This window comes from Gavialis gangeticus, unplaced genomic scaffold (genome assembly GCF_001723915.1).
Source record: "Gavialis gangeticus isolate Ggan-Ray unplaced genomic scaffold, GavGan_comp1, whole genome shotgun sequence".
NCBI classification, from domain to species: domain Eukaryota; kingdom Metazoa; phylum Chordata; order Crocodylia; family Gavialidae; genus Gavialis; species Gavialis gangeticus.
Window position 1 is genome coordinate 47,991,501 of NW_017729004.1, and position 14,180 is coordinate 48,005,680.

The 14,180-nt window shown below is 41.3% G+C and overlaps 1 protein-coding gene across 1 annotated transcript in view; it reads right to left on the reverse strand.

The window, feature by feature from the left end:
- Window positions 1-1,712: 1,712 nt before the first annotated feature.
- Window positions 1,713-14,180, reverse strand: part of VIM (vimentin) — a 14,146-nt gene continuing 1,678 nt past the window's right edge. The window contains exons 3-9 of the mRNA XM_019508342.1: window positions 7,323-7,418; window positions 7,077-7,238; window positions 6,043-6,168; window positions 3,990-4,210; window positions 3,841-3,884; window positions 2,997-3,082; window positions 1,713-2,089 (exon numbers count right to left, since the gene is read on the reverse strand). Coding sequence (XP_019363887.1) covers window positions 2,048-2,089; window positions 2,997-3,082; window positions 3,841-3,884; window positions 3,990-4,210; window positions 6,043-6,168; window positions 7,077-7,238; window positions 7,323-7,418 — 777 coding nt within the window. The 3' untranslated portion in view covers window positions 1,713-2,047. The remainder of the gene's footprint in view (window positions 2,090-2,996; window positions 3,083-3,840; window positions 3,885-3,989; window positions 4,211-6,042; window positions 6,169-7,076; window positions 7,239-7,322; window positions 7,419-14,180) is intronic.

Below are 14,180 nucleotides of genomic sequence, written 5' to 3' on the forward strand. Positions count from 1 at the left end.
GCATTTTTCCCATTTTTGTGGGGAAACCCACAGATTTTGAAGTTTTGCAAAAAGCCCTCTGCGGGCTGGCAGAGTTCCAGCCTGCAGGGAGCTGGGGGAACAGGAGGAGCATGGTTAGGCAGGGGGTGCCCAGTGCATATATGTGCACATGGCTGCCAGGCAGCCTGGATAGCAGCTCTCACAGATGAGTGAGAGGGGAATTGAGGCCCCCTTAGGGAGGGAGTTGGGCAGGGATGGAGCTGGGGCTGCTTCCCAGCTGGGCAGTACATGGGACTTGGGGGTCTGGGGCCACAATTCACAGCCATAGGCCCCAGCAGGGAGCAGGATGGAGCCACAGGTAGCTCATCTGGGGGTCAGGAGCAAGGATCCAGCTCCCCATTGCTGTGCACACTCCCAGGGGACACAGGGGACCCATGCCCACCAGCTCTGTGCATGGGGTGGCAGCAGGGGCAGACTGCCTGCTGCAGGCTTCCTGTCCTCCCCCATGGCCTCCACAGCCCAGCAAATGTGATCCAGCACTGCAGGGCACATCAGGGCCACATGGGGAAGCTGCTTCCTGCTGCAAGCTCCACGCTGCCCTGGTGACATGTCTCCTGCATGCACAACATCAGTGGGAGTAGCAGTGTGGGGGTTGTACCCCTCACCAGATCACTTTAAACAAATGAAGTGGTGCTCTCTCCATTTTTACCTCGGTAGATTATGCATTCAACTCCACCCCATTACAAAATGTAATTACCAAATTCAGGTAGGCTTTTATTTTAGGTAGAAGAAAGTACCAAGTTAATGCCAAGACCTTTTATAGATTTAAACTTGACTACGTAATTAGGGCTTAGGCAGACTTTAGGTGTTGAAAGCAGTAATGTCATCATCCTGAAGGCCCCTTGCTTCCTGCCCCGACTTCCCTAAACAGTGGTCCACAGTTCCAAGAGACGTATTAGACAGTTATTGCTGTCTAATTACATCTAATTACTTACATTTCAACTAGGTAAGTGTTTGTTTCTGAAATGAAGGATGCCTTCCTGTCTACTCATGTATTTATAATGGGCATGCAACTATTTAAAAAATTAAACAGCTTGCACTCACTTTAAAGTACTGCCCCTCTTTTAAAAAACTAAGAAAGCATGCATATGTTCTGCATAAATGCACAAGAAAAACCTGTAGGTGCTCAAAGTACCCGAGTCATCCTCTTGCCAAAGAGGCTACTAGTAGCTGTTGGTAATAGTCATAAAATTATACTTCGTCATCTATGTGTTGTTGTTGTCCGTTTAATTTGGTCCACTGCTCTTCAAGTGGTCAGAGAATTAGACATAACATTGTTACAAGCTGTTTTTGGTATAGTCCATGTAAGAATGAATGAATGTATACTCATTTAAGTGTATTCCATGCAGCTTCACTCAATAAACCTCAATCTGCACAATTCAATTCAAAATTGAATTCCTGTTGTATTGGTCAAAGCCAGGGTGCTCAACCCCTAGCCTGCAAGCAAGATCTTATCTGTACAGCCATGTCATTTGGCCTGCAGGGCCCCTCACATGTCTAGAAATTTGGCAGCAGGAGTGGGGGGAGCCCTGTGGGCTGGACAGCATGGCCCTGCATTTTAGGGCAGGTGTGAGGCAGAGTCCAGGGGACAAGCACATGGATGTGACCTACTAATCTGTCCTCTGGGGCTAAACGGTCAAAATAAAACAGCTACTAAGGACACATTAAAAAGCTATTTTCCAATTATTTATTGATGCAGCGACAGGTTGCTCATACTGTGCTGGAAAAAAGCAGTTTTATTAAATTTGGATACTTAAAAAACAGTATTGCAGCACAAGATATTGCTATTTGTAAACTAGACTCCATTGTAAATGCTAAACCTTCAGGGAGAACCAGTTTGCAAGATCTAAAACCTATTCTCTAGCATTACAATCTTGCGCTCTTATAAAAAAAAAAACTGCAGAAAGGCACTTGAAAGCTGTTTCTTCCTTTAAGACTTGGACTTTTTTAAATCTTGCTGGTAAGAATTTTTCCTGCACTAATTAGGATGCAGATTCCTTCATGGTTTTCACTCCAGATCATCATGATGCTGGGAGGTTTCATTAATAACCTATCAAAAAAAGAAAAAAAAGACAACTTAAGTCTGAACTTCAATACTTGATACATGTATTAGAAAACTGGTTTTCAAGCCCAATTTATTACTTTTCACAACTTTTTACTCTGGAATAAATGCAAAATCACTAGTTATTAATTTGGAGATCTCTGCTTTGATTAATTTAAGCAACAAGAACGCAGTTTACAAGCATTGCTTGCCTGCCACATTATACAATTTTTCTACAATTCCAGAAAATAGCTAGTTCTGAAGTAGTGTTGCTAAAAGCCAGCAGCCCTGGACAGCCATATTTTCAGATATTTTAGACTTAGAAACAGCCTCTCTGCATGTACTTTTACATAAAGGTTACAGAATTCTCTGCAACACTGCTGAAGAGTGATCTCCCAGAGCTTACAGTAAACATGTCATAAATTGCATAAAATATCCAGAAAATGCAGGCTACTGCACCCTGGGCTCATGGGCAAATATGAATAGATGCATTATTTTGAAGCCTGCCTTGTTTGGTAAGCAAAGAGACTATAGAGATTAGTTAGGTCTACATCATGTTAGATTTATGATGAAGGGGCATTTATACACATACTATTTGCCCCGCAACATGCTGGAGATCCACTGCTTTAGAGCAGGCTCGCTGCATCTCATGCAGTTGTATAAGCGGCGAAATGCACATCAGCGCGCAGAAAATGGTGACAGTGCACTTTTGAACTAAATCCCCTTCTAGGTGTTTTAATTCAAGAGCACACCACCACTATTTTCTGTGCGCTGATGTGCATTTTGCCACTTACACAACTGCAAGCTTCGCAGTTCCAGGTACTGTTCAAGGCACCCAGTGCTGCAGGGCTTGCACATGTAAAAATGCCCAAGATGATTTCCTCCCCCCACTAAAACAAATGAAATGACCACCAACCTGTCCATCTCTGGTTTCAACAGTCTTAATTAGGAGTGTCCTCTTTGAGTGAGTATCAACCATAGGTTGAGACTCAATGTTAGTTTCTGCAAGTTAAAGTATTAAAAATTAGTTAATTGCACAGAATATTAAAAACTACTCATTTGCTCCTGTAGTTTATTAGTAATGAATGAATTTATAAGAAACATCCTTCAGGGCAACAGCTAGACATCAGCAACAGGCACTAAGAAGTTCAGATTTTATAAGTAAACCTGTTTAAATCTGGTCTCTCTCTCTCTCCCCCTCCTCACAAAAATAAGAGACTTCTGAACTTACAAAAATTCAGTATATAGTAAAGATTTCCAAGTAAGCGCTCCTGTTTGGAGTATTATGAAGCAATTCATCTGAATTTGATAGCTGTTCATTGCTCATTTTTGCCTAAGTGTATGCAAAGAAGTGTTTTGGATTGACTAGGTCTCAGTTCTCAAGTGGTCAAATTGGAAGTGGGATCCCTTTTTGACAAAGGAATCTCTGCCGTCTGAAGACCAGACTCCCATGAAATATGCTTTTAGTGAGCTCTGATACTCAGCTTGCCAGTTCAATCTTAGCTGCAAGCTTTTACTCTTATAAAAAGGTAGCATTATCAGAATGTTACTCCATAATAAGACAGAAGTGATGTAGGTACTAAGAATATTACAGTTAAAAAAAAAAGAGAGATTAACAAGCTGGCATTCAGGGCCCAAGTATCCAAACAGGTTCAAGGAACAAGACTTTGATTAAAATTACACTAAAGAAACATCTTTAGCATATTGATAAGATTAAAATAGATTTATAAGTAGTGCAGAAATCATCTGAGACTGCTTACCTCTCAGGTTCAAGGAAGCAAAAGTTGGAATAGGCATGTTAATCCTGGAAAGAGGAAAAGAAGTCTTAGTTTAATAACTAACTTAATGGAACGTGCCATTTGTTACAGCAGACAGGAGTTAACTCCTTGTCTCCAGTTTCATCTTGTACCTGCTCTCCTCTCCCTCCAGCAGTTTTCTGTAGGTAGCAATCTCAATATCAAGAGCCATCTTGACATTCAGCAGATCCTGATACTCGCGAAGGTGGCGAGCCATTTCTTCCTTCATGTTTTGAATTTCATCTTGCAGACGGGCAATAGTGTCTTGGTAGTTAGCAGCTTCAACATTAAAGTTCTCCTCCATCTCACGCATCTGGCGCTCCAGGGACTCGTTCTGAAAATGTTTTAACATGGTTGGCTGTAGTTAAACTGTCAGCATTCCCTCCACTACAATTCTTTAATCATGCTAATTAACATTTACACACACACACAGGTGACTGAGGGTAGTAATCTAGTAGAAGACTACTTTTGATATTGATCATTCTTATCCTTCCCTTGTGGGGAAGATAGTGGGCATAATATACTGTTAAAAGACAGACAGTCAAGTTTAATAGTCCTCAATTCTCCAAAAAGTTTGTTTCAAGACTGCCCTTGAATTCTTACATCTTGCCTACAGTACAAAAGTTAGGTTAATGACTTATTTTCAAAGTGATTTGTTTTTATAGTAGATCTATGTAATACATAGTTAAGACTACTTCAGTTTTAAACAACCTTTATAACTAGAATCTGGCAACTATAGGAAGAGTACTCAAAGCTGTCTTAAGTCTTGCTATATTTTATAGGTGTATACAGAAGTTATTTTTCTTCTAACCCCGTTAGAGAACCATAAGACTAGAGGGACCTCTGGAATTGCAGCATCAATTTTTCTACCAGTCAGCCACACCACAGTTCTTTCCATAACTGATGTGTGGAACGTAAGTTGTGGATTAAAAGTAGGTAAGAAGTCTTTATGTTAATTCACTCAGCTTGCTAATAACCACACACTCCTCCCACTCCCTCTGAGGTTCAGTTTCCAAGTCATAAGTAGTATGCTGCAGGAAAGCAACAAGTTTATAAAAAGATCCTTCAGCATCTATTTTATGATCTCATACAGTGTAGATGTTGTGTAGATCCTGGAGTTTTGTGCAATTATGCATCCGCACAATTGTACACATAAAAGGCATGGTCATGCAAAACTGCATAATTTTTGCAAAATGTAATCCCAGCAGGCTCTGTGCCTCCACCGATGCAGGGCTCCCAACACTCCAACTGTGAGCCCCATGTAGAGGAACAGATCCGTGCGACTGGACAGCTGGGTAAGTAAAGAAGAGCTCCTGCCTTCAAGAGGGGGTGGGGTGAGTGTGGGGTTTGTTGGTGGGCAGGCAGGATTGGCTACTCACCATCAGGTCACACCAGCTGGCCCTGTGCCTACACTTGGGGCTTCCAGCACTCTAGTGGGAAGCTGCATGTGGAAGCAAGAAGCCTGCCTGGCCTGATGGCGTTTGACTTCATGCTTCCATGTACAGCTTCCCGTTGGAGTGCTGGAAGCCCCGTGGACACACACAGCCCATCTGGCCCAGTGGTGAACAGCTCACACCTGAAGCACCAAAAGCCCCATGTGTTGGCACAGAGCCAGCCTGGTCTGGTCCGCAGGCACATGCCAGTGGACCAAGCTGTCTCTGTGCCACCATGTGCAGGGGGCTTGGTCTGCTGTGGCCATGAATTCCAACTCCCTACCCACCCTCTCAACCCAGCTGCCTGCTGCTGCTGAGCTGCCAATGGCAAGGGCTGTGTACCATGGGGCGGGGGGTGGGGTGGAAATGTGTGGCAGGGGGTCCACAACCAAATACACAAACCCCTACATCCCTTCACAACCCCCTGCACAGACTGGGTTATAAAATGTGTTATACAGATGTATAAATACAAAGTACCTGCACAGGTTTCTAAAGGTTCATATAGCGTTATATTCAGAAATTTGTAGGAAAACATTCAGAATCCCAGGATTCTTCTGCGCAGAAAAATTCAAGTCATACCTGAATTTTTCTGTGCACAATTCCCTGGGGTGCAACTGTGCTACCGCTTTGCTCACCAGCTTAGACCATTCACAGCCATTTTAGCATTTCATTATACATCCTTTCAGTACTGACAGTTGTAGCTTTTTCTCCTTAACTGTTGCCTTTCACTTACAGTTCCTTTAAGCGCATCAACTTCGCAGGTGAGGGACTGGATTTGTCTGCGATATTCATTAGCTTCTTGTTTGGCCTGACGGAGGGCATCATTGTTCCTGTTAGCAGCTTCAGAGAGATCTGCAAACTGTTACAAACAGATTTACAATTTCAGTTAGCAAAAGACACTTTAAGGATCTGTCATACCATGTAGACACAGGCTTAAGAGGGTTTTAAAAATGATCAATCAAGAGCCAGCACCAAGACTTAAAGTGTGAAATAAAAGAGCCAAGAGATTATCTTTTCATTTAATGATTAAAACAGTGTTAACAGCCTTCAGTTAAACTGCTCAAATGCAGTAGAGATTGACATTATGTGTATGCATCTAAAATAAAAGAACAATTTTCCAACTATTTAGCTGGTCTAATAAAAGTTCACATTTACCCAAAGCACCTTGTCTGCCTATGTCCTTAGACCAACACGGCTATAACCAACACTCTCTAAAGCATCCTAGAATATTTTCAGATACTCCATGAACATGAAGAACACTTCAAGAAGAAAATTAAGGAGCCTAAACTTTCTGGGGGGCTAGTGCCTACTTCAGATTCATAACAGGCTACATCCCTAGAAAGCAGAACTACACCGTTTGGGAAGACTTAGTTAAGGCTTCACTATATTGGTACGATTCTGATCCCCATTTGTGGGATTACCATATTCTAGAATCTAGATGGTAGATAATGTAACAGCTGTTTAGATAGACTTCATAGATTTCATATAGGGCTGGAAGGGACCTTGGAAGATCATCAAGTCCAGTCCCCTGCCCCAGGGACAGGAAGTCAGCAGGGATCATAGGATCCCAGCAAGATAAACATCCAGATGTCTTTTGAAGGCATTCAGAGTAGGTGCTTGAACCACCTCCAGCAGCAATCTATTCCAGACCTTGGGGGCTCAGAAAGTAAAGAGGTTTTTCCTTATGTCCAGCCTGAAACGGTCTTGGATGAGTTTGTGACCATTCGACCTTGTCATCCCTTGGGGCGCTCTGGTGAACAGACTTACTTTGGACTTGTACCACTCTTCAGCTTCATGAAGATTCTTAGCAGCAACACTTTCATACTGCTGACGAACATCACGCAGGGCAGCAGTAAGATCTGGTTTAGAAACATCCATATCAATCTGAATGTGTTGATCCTGAATCTGGGCCTGCAGCTCCCGAATTTCCTTAAACAGAAGTAGATAGTCAAGAACTATTCAATAGACAGTGATACAGATTACTACTCTGAGCACAAGAGCTATTCCACTTACCTCATCATGAAGCTTCTTCAAGAATACAATCTCCTCCTGCAAGGACTCAACTTTGCGCTCCAGGTCAAGACGCGCCAGAGATGCATTGTCAACATCCTGAAGCCAAGAAAAGTCTGTTTAGCAACATCAATAGGAAAAGTGCATCTAACAGACATTTGTGCCATTAAAACAGATTCAGAAGGCAAGCAGCAGGCAACCTGCAATTTCAAGGCCAGTTTTAATTTGAAAATGTGGTCCCGCAACATTTAGAGGCATTGAGCTGCCTCATCTTTCTTGGGAGTAAGAAACAGCACCTTTATTATGCTTTCAGAAAGCAGTTTTCATGGAAATAGATAAGAACTGATTAACTTTGATTTAAAGGTGAACTAAAAGTTATTTCCACATTATACAGCAGAAGAGCACATTTATATAGAACTAAATATATACTGTACTAGATATTAAAGAAAAAAGAAATACATGGGATGCAATGCAATACAACACGCAACAAAACAGGACCTCATGCCCAGTTTGATTTTGACTGACTACTTTTTTTGTACAGAATGAAGGCCTCAGCCAAAATCTAAGTTATAGACTCCATGTGTTCCATATATAAAAAGAAAGGAAAAGAGGCAGAAGTCTAACTTTTGAGGTCACGGTTTATACCTATGATCTAATAGGTCATCTACAGCCTTACAGGCTTAATCCTGTGAGGTACTTAAGGGCTGTGGTAGGGGTGCAAGAAACTGGTAAGTCACCACAAATGCAGGGACTCTGCCTCCAATTCCAGGAGACAGAATGGTGTCACACACCAGGAGTCCACTCAGTTTCCCACAAATCTTCTCCTCAATTTTAGTTCTGGTGGTTTATTTCCCATGTTGTGAACATTTATGACTACCCAACAGAAAAAAAAACTTAAGTCTCCACAGTTCATACAAAACATAAACACTGACCTAGCCAGTTACTAGCAGCCCTTGCTTTGACATGGTTCAGACACCTCAGATAAATACAGTATTATTGCATGTCTCTGTACACATACAAGGCTGAACAAACAGAGGTCCATTCATTACCTTAAGTGCCTCCCTCTGTCTCCCCAGTAGAAGTCTGCAGCATAGATGGTATGTAAAACACACTAGCAGCACTGTGGGATTGTTCTGGGTGTGGGCATGGAATTTGGGTAATTGCACACTGCTTAGCTTCATGACAACAGAAAAGAACCACACTGGTCTCAAGTCCCTGGCAGATGTTACACTTCAGATGCAATTAACCAATTAATCATGTTTTTTGTAGTTACCCAGCCACACATTTATGTAATTAATGGCACGATAAAACAGGGAATAAGCCACAAAAAGTTATTACACAAAATAGTGCTCTTCGCGCCTTAGAAGGTGTGACCATGCATATCAGCACACCCAGCCTCAGGAGCACCCAGAGCCCTTCTCCGCAACGTGCTCTTAAACCTGGGAGCACCAGTCAGCTGACTGACTCTCCGAGCTGGAAACTCAGCATGCTACTTGTCAGTGCAGAGGAGCCCTGGATGCAATCCCAGGCTCTCCCTGCACTGGCAACAGGGTGCAATTAGGAACTGATCCCCAATCCCACAACTGTGCCTTGTGCCATGCATGTGGCATGGTAGGAGGTGTGACTGTTAGGAATCACAAATCAGATCCCATTGTACCTTTAAATGAACATCTGTCAGAGACCTTAGAGAAAGACGGCATAAAGAGAGTCTTTGAATAACTGCAACCTCCAGTGCTGAAATCAATACCTGGAAACAGTGAGGAGGAGGATGGGGGAGCGGTACACATCATGGTCATAAAAACACCCTGTTTTCAAGAAATTCTAAACCTGGGGATCTTTAAAAAAAGCACCCTGAAAAGGTAGCATCTCTGTCAGCAGTGGCAGGACAAAGTGACTACAACTTCTATACTTTAAAGTCCTTCTGAAAAGATCAGTATGACAGACCCAATTAGAAAGGAAATTCTAGGTACAGCAGATGGCACAGGAGGAGGAGAGTAAGGAGGACACACTGGTTTGTCTACCTTGCACAGGATGTGGAGAATGGGAACAAAGAGACCCGAGCCTAAACAGCTTTTACATTTCTCCTTTGCCTCCCTCAAAGTGCAGTCTCTTATTTTGATGTAAGTTAATTAGGTTAATCATTGCCAAGTCCCTGCATTCTTTGGCAAATACTCTACCTTTTGCTGCACTAAAATAATTTTAATCAACAGCAAACATGTATAAGCCATGTTATAAAATGTCAAGTGCACTGAGCTGATGAACTAATGCAAATTGCCACATAACATTCTTCAAGATAAATCGTTGCCTAATAAACCTGTCTCAGTTTAGATGTGCAAACAGGAAGCATGTTATGTGCATGCACAATTGCACATATTTGAAATAAATTAAAACATTAAGCTATGTTTCACAGGTTAATTTTAAAAAGCATTAAGTGGGGGGAGGAAGGGGTAAAAGAGGGAAGAAGAAAGGGAAAATGTCTGAAACTTAAAAACATGCTTTTATCCTGAATGTCATAAAGCAGACTCCCTTGCCAAGTGCTAGAAGACTGTGTATTATCCTCTCTTGGGCCAAAGTTATAGTACTAACAGAATTTGTTGGTCACTTTTACCCTCTAGCACTTGTTTAATGCTTCTTTGTACTCTCAGAAAAGTCCTGCTAGCATTTCATATAAGGCTGTATTCTACGTCACAAAGTAATTATCTCCTTCTGGAAGGAAACTGTACAACTGTAATTTAACCTGTGCAATGCCCAGCTATTCACACAATGAGAGATCTTATAAAACAGTGCCCTTCAACAGAGACACTTAGGCAAACTTTAATGTTAGCTATCAGCTGTCCTACAAAGTTAAATTATGGTTAACATTTTTGTCATTTAGCCATTTTCAGAGGAACATACTTAACGAGCATTTAAGTGCAAACATTTTACAGGCTTCCACAAAATGTCACAAGTGGTTTAGATGTGATAGCAGCTTACAGCAGAGGAGCTGACATTGTTTTACCTGAAGGTGTTCTGGCTCTAGCTATTTGCAATCATATAAATTTGTCTTCTGTTGGTGGCGATGCATCTGTTTAAAAGACAGGTGCATCTAAAATCAAGGTAAAAAAATCCACTTGAGCCCAGCAGCCCACTGGCCTGACATGTTTTTAAGGCATTTCAGTTTCTATTGCCAATAGTAAACATCACAACTCAATCAAAACTCTCTCAACTCCGCTCAAATGAAGAGACCTATTTCCAGCAGGGTCAACTGGGAGAAGCCTGACAATTCCAGAACAAAGCAAGGCCTCTAGAGCAGCAGTAGCAACCTATGGCCACCCACCAATATCTTCACCACCATTTGACAGTAAGGGGCTTTGACCACAATCACTTTTCTGTGTTGATTTGGAGGGTGGGGGAGGAGACCAGTGATAACACCCATGTTCTCCGCATGCCACTACAAAGAAAGCAGGGGCTGGATCCTAACACCCGCTCATCTGACTCATTTCAGGGTCAAAGCTGAGTACTCTGGTCCACAGGCTAAACATGTTGCCAACCACTACTATAAAGCACAAACACTAGCTGTTCTTCCACTGCACACCTGTGATGCTAGAGATATGGAGTCAACTCTTTTTAAACAGCACGCTAAACCCAGATATGCAGATAACTTGTAGCATTTCAAGTATATATATTAAAAAAAAAAAATCTATGCATGAATAATACAAAATAACAAGGCAAAACTCTAGTAGCCTAAATGACTGGATACGTCTGTGTTTATCAGATCGTTCTTCAGAACCAGGGAAGAAAGCTGCCCAGAGGCTTGCAATAACACTTACTCCCCAGTGACACTCTGGGGCAATACTGCACTAACTAATATTGCCACACTTTTGACCCCCAGAATCTAGGGCACAGAGTTCATTTTATCCAATCATACCATCATTTTGAAAATTTGTGGTATGTGTCTTATCATTCCTTAAATTGATTTTGATTAAGTTTGAATTTAATTAAAACATGCTTGCTTCCCATTTTGAAGCACAATTATCCATTAAGAAGTTAACATTATGAAGTTTTTTCGGCACCTATACACATGCAGAGAAGCTGCGCCAATGTGCCGTAATTACAGCACGCCTGAGCAGACTTGAATAATCCAGTCTGCTGGAGTGCGGTAATTACTGCGTTCCAGTATCAAGTGTATCAGTATCCCTGCACTGAAAAGTGGCAGTGGGGGCACTTGAACTAAAGTTCATTCGATGAGCTTTAAAGTGCCCCCAACTGCCATTTTGCAGTGCAGGGACAAGGATATATGTGACACTCTGGGTGCTTTAATTTGAGCAACTCTCAGAGCTTTTCTAATTAAAGCACACCCCGCAACTCCCTGAGCACATATATAAATGCCCTTTGTCTCCAGAACAGCTCTTGGGAGATGGGGCAGCACTGTGTTCCCAGAAACAGCTTTGGGCCATAAGTGTGGCAAATTAAGTGTCAAAACTGCTGAAACCATGCAAACAATTGAAGCATGTATATTCTACTAGGAAGCAATAGGCTATTCCTCTTTAAAATTTTCCTTCACGAAACAAGCTATCTTTTTCAGCCTTAGCATCAATGTGAGAACAGTCAACATGTAGTGACAGAACTATGTTAAATTGTTCAGGCTTTTGGTTCCTCAAATAAAGGCATGAATCAAACGCTTTTTCGATCATGACCAGAACATAAAATATAGTTTGTAAAATACATTACATGAATCAAACCAAAGCCATTATAACACATTAAATGCAATTCAAATCCTGATTAATCTCAGTTAAACTACTGGCATCTGACTACTTTTAAAAAGAGTGGTAACATTTTGTAAAGATTGACCCTTTGTATTGTAAGGATATACATGCATGCCACTTTAGTCTTACTGGTAACATTGTACCTGTACTTATGGCAAAGATGAGATCTGACAGAATATTACCAACTACAGTACAATAGAGGTTATGAGATTCACCAGAATGCTGCATGTCTTGAACTCCAAGTGTATTAGGAGAAACTTGAGCCATAATTGAGTTAGCTAAGTGAGTCTTAAACAGATTGGTAGAAATAAAAAAGCACTTCTGATTTAAATTTAACTGATGTAAGCCTGGTTTAGTTAACCAAATTTGGCAAGAACTCTAGTTCAGCAATACAAACCAAGTACATGCGTGTCCACATAGGTCTTTACATTCATATCCATTGGGTTCTAGGTTATGAAGCATCCAATTCAGACACAAAGTACTTCCCCTGAAGTTTGTGACAATTCTCTGGCCAGTTTCAGGCTAGTTACTCCCAGTTGCTAAAGCCTCAGTTCTTTCATAAGACATCTATGCTCTAAAATAAGCCCTAAACATCAACTGGCACCGTTCAGCTTGATGGAAAAACTGCTGCCATGCAGATAGCACCCACTAGCGGTTCCTAACTGCTTTGCCTCCAGCCAGATCCCAGTCCCCATTACAGGATTGTATCCAACTATTACGAACTTTGCCTTTCCTCCTCACCTTCTTTAGGAAGTCATGTAAAGAAGGTAAGCACTTTCATCTTAAATGAACTAAATTTAAAATAACCACCAGAAAGGCTGAGCTTGCAAGCTACTATTTGCAAGCTTGCTACTTCAAAATACCTGCACTATTTGAAAAGTTCAAAATTGTAGGTCAATTAAAGGCTAGTTTCTTGCTAAAGTAATTAAAAGGCATCCAGGTAACTCATTACTTCACTCTAAAGCTTAGCTGACTACCTCCCATCTCAGATCCCCAGTTCCCTCACCCCGTCTTTGAGAATCTCTGCATTAAATAGAAAATCCAGTTTCAACACAGTAATCAGTCTGCTCCTGATATTATAACACTTCCCTTAAAAAAAAAAGAAAAACAAGATTGTGAAGCAGATAGGAAATTTTAATTTGGAACAAAAGCTTTGTAAGTTTGAAATGAGGTCAATCAAGTCTTCTGAAGGAGTCCTGTATTATATACTCTGAGACTGGGAAACACAGAAAATAGTTGATGCCATCCATATAACACTAGCCTCTAAAATATGCTTGCATCATTACACATCCAATAAGAATGCAGCGAATGCAGCCTGTTGAAAGTCCCCCTGAATACAAAGACTTCTATTATTTCAATCTGCTGCCACTACACTTGCCATAATGCCTGCATCTGCATTCCATGGTGAATCCCATAGAAACCATTAATACCCTTCAGCCAAGCAAGCAGATGGTTCCCTTTCACCCTTATTGGATCAGAAAGTGATTCCACATCAGGGCACTTTTGTAAGATAGGCTAGACTTGGATAAAGCAAAAAAAAAAAAAAAACCAATAGTTTCTCCCCTCCCCCTGAGACGACAGCATCGGCCCAAAGAAAACAAGCAGAATCTACATGATTACTAACAGAATTCCTCTGTGCATAAACAAAAGCCTCTGCAAAGTCCTGGGTTCTCATTTATACACTAACATTTCACCTATGATACATCAGGCATGCCATACCTAGTCATGCAGATGACTTCTACTAGTCCAATTTATTTAATAAAAAACAAACAAAAAACCCCACTCAATTTAATTAAGCTGTATCATTTGCAAAATATTCCAAAAAACCCTACATACTTTTTTTTTTAAATAACGTTGCAAGTTTATTACTGTAGAACTGAGTTTTAACCCTGAAAGCATGTTGGTATCCTGGATTTTTAAAAAAAAATTACCAAAATTCCCCCCCAAAAAACCCCTAAATAAGACTAAACAAAAAAAATCCATATGAACTTCTACAAAGTTTCCAGTCTTCTTTTTTACCACTAGGTGGCTTTTTATCCAACTTATGTATTATGCAAGCTTTATACACTTCAGTTTAGGTTGGCTGGGCCCCACATTTAAGTGGGGGGGGGGGGGG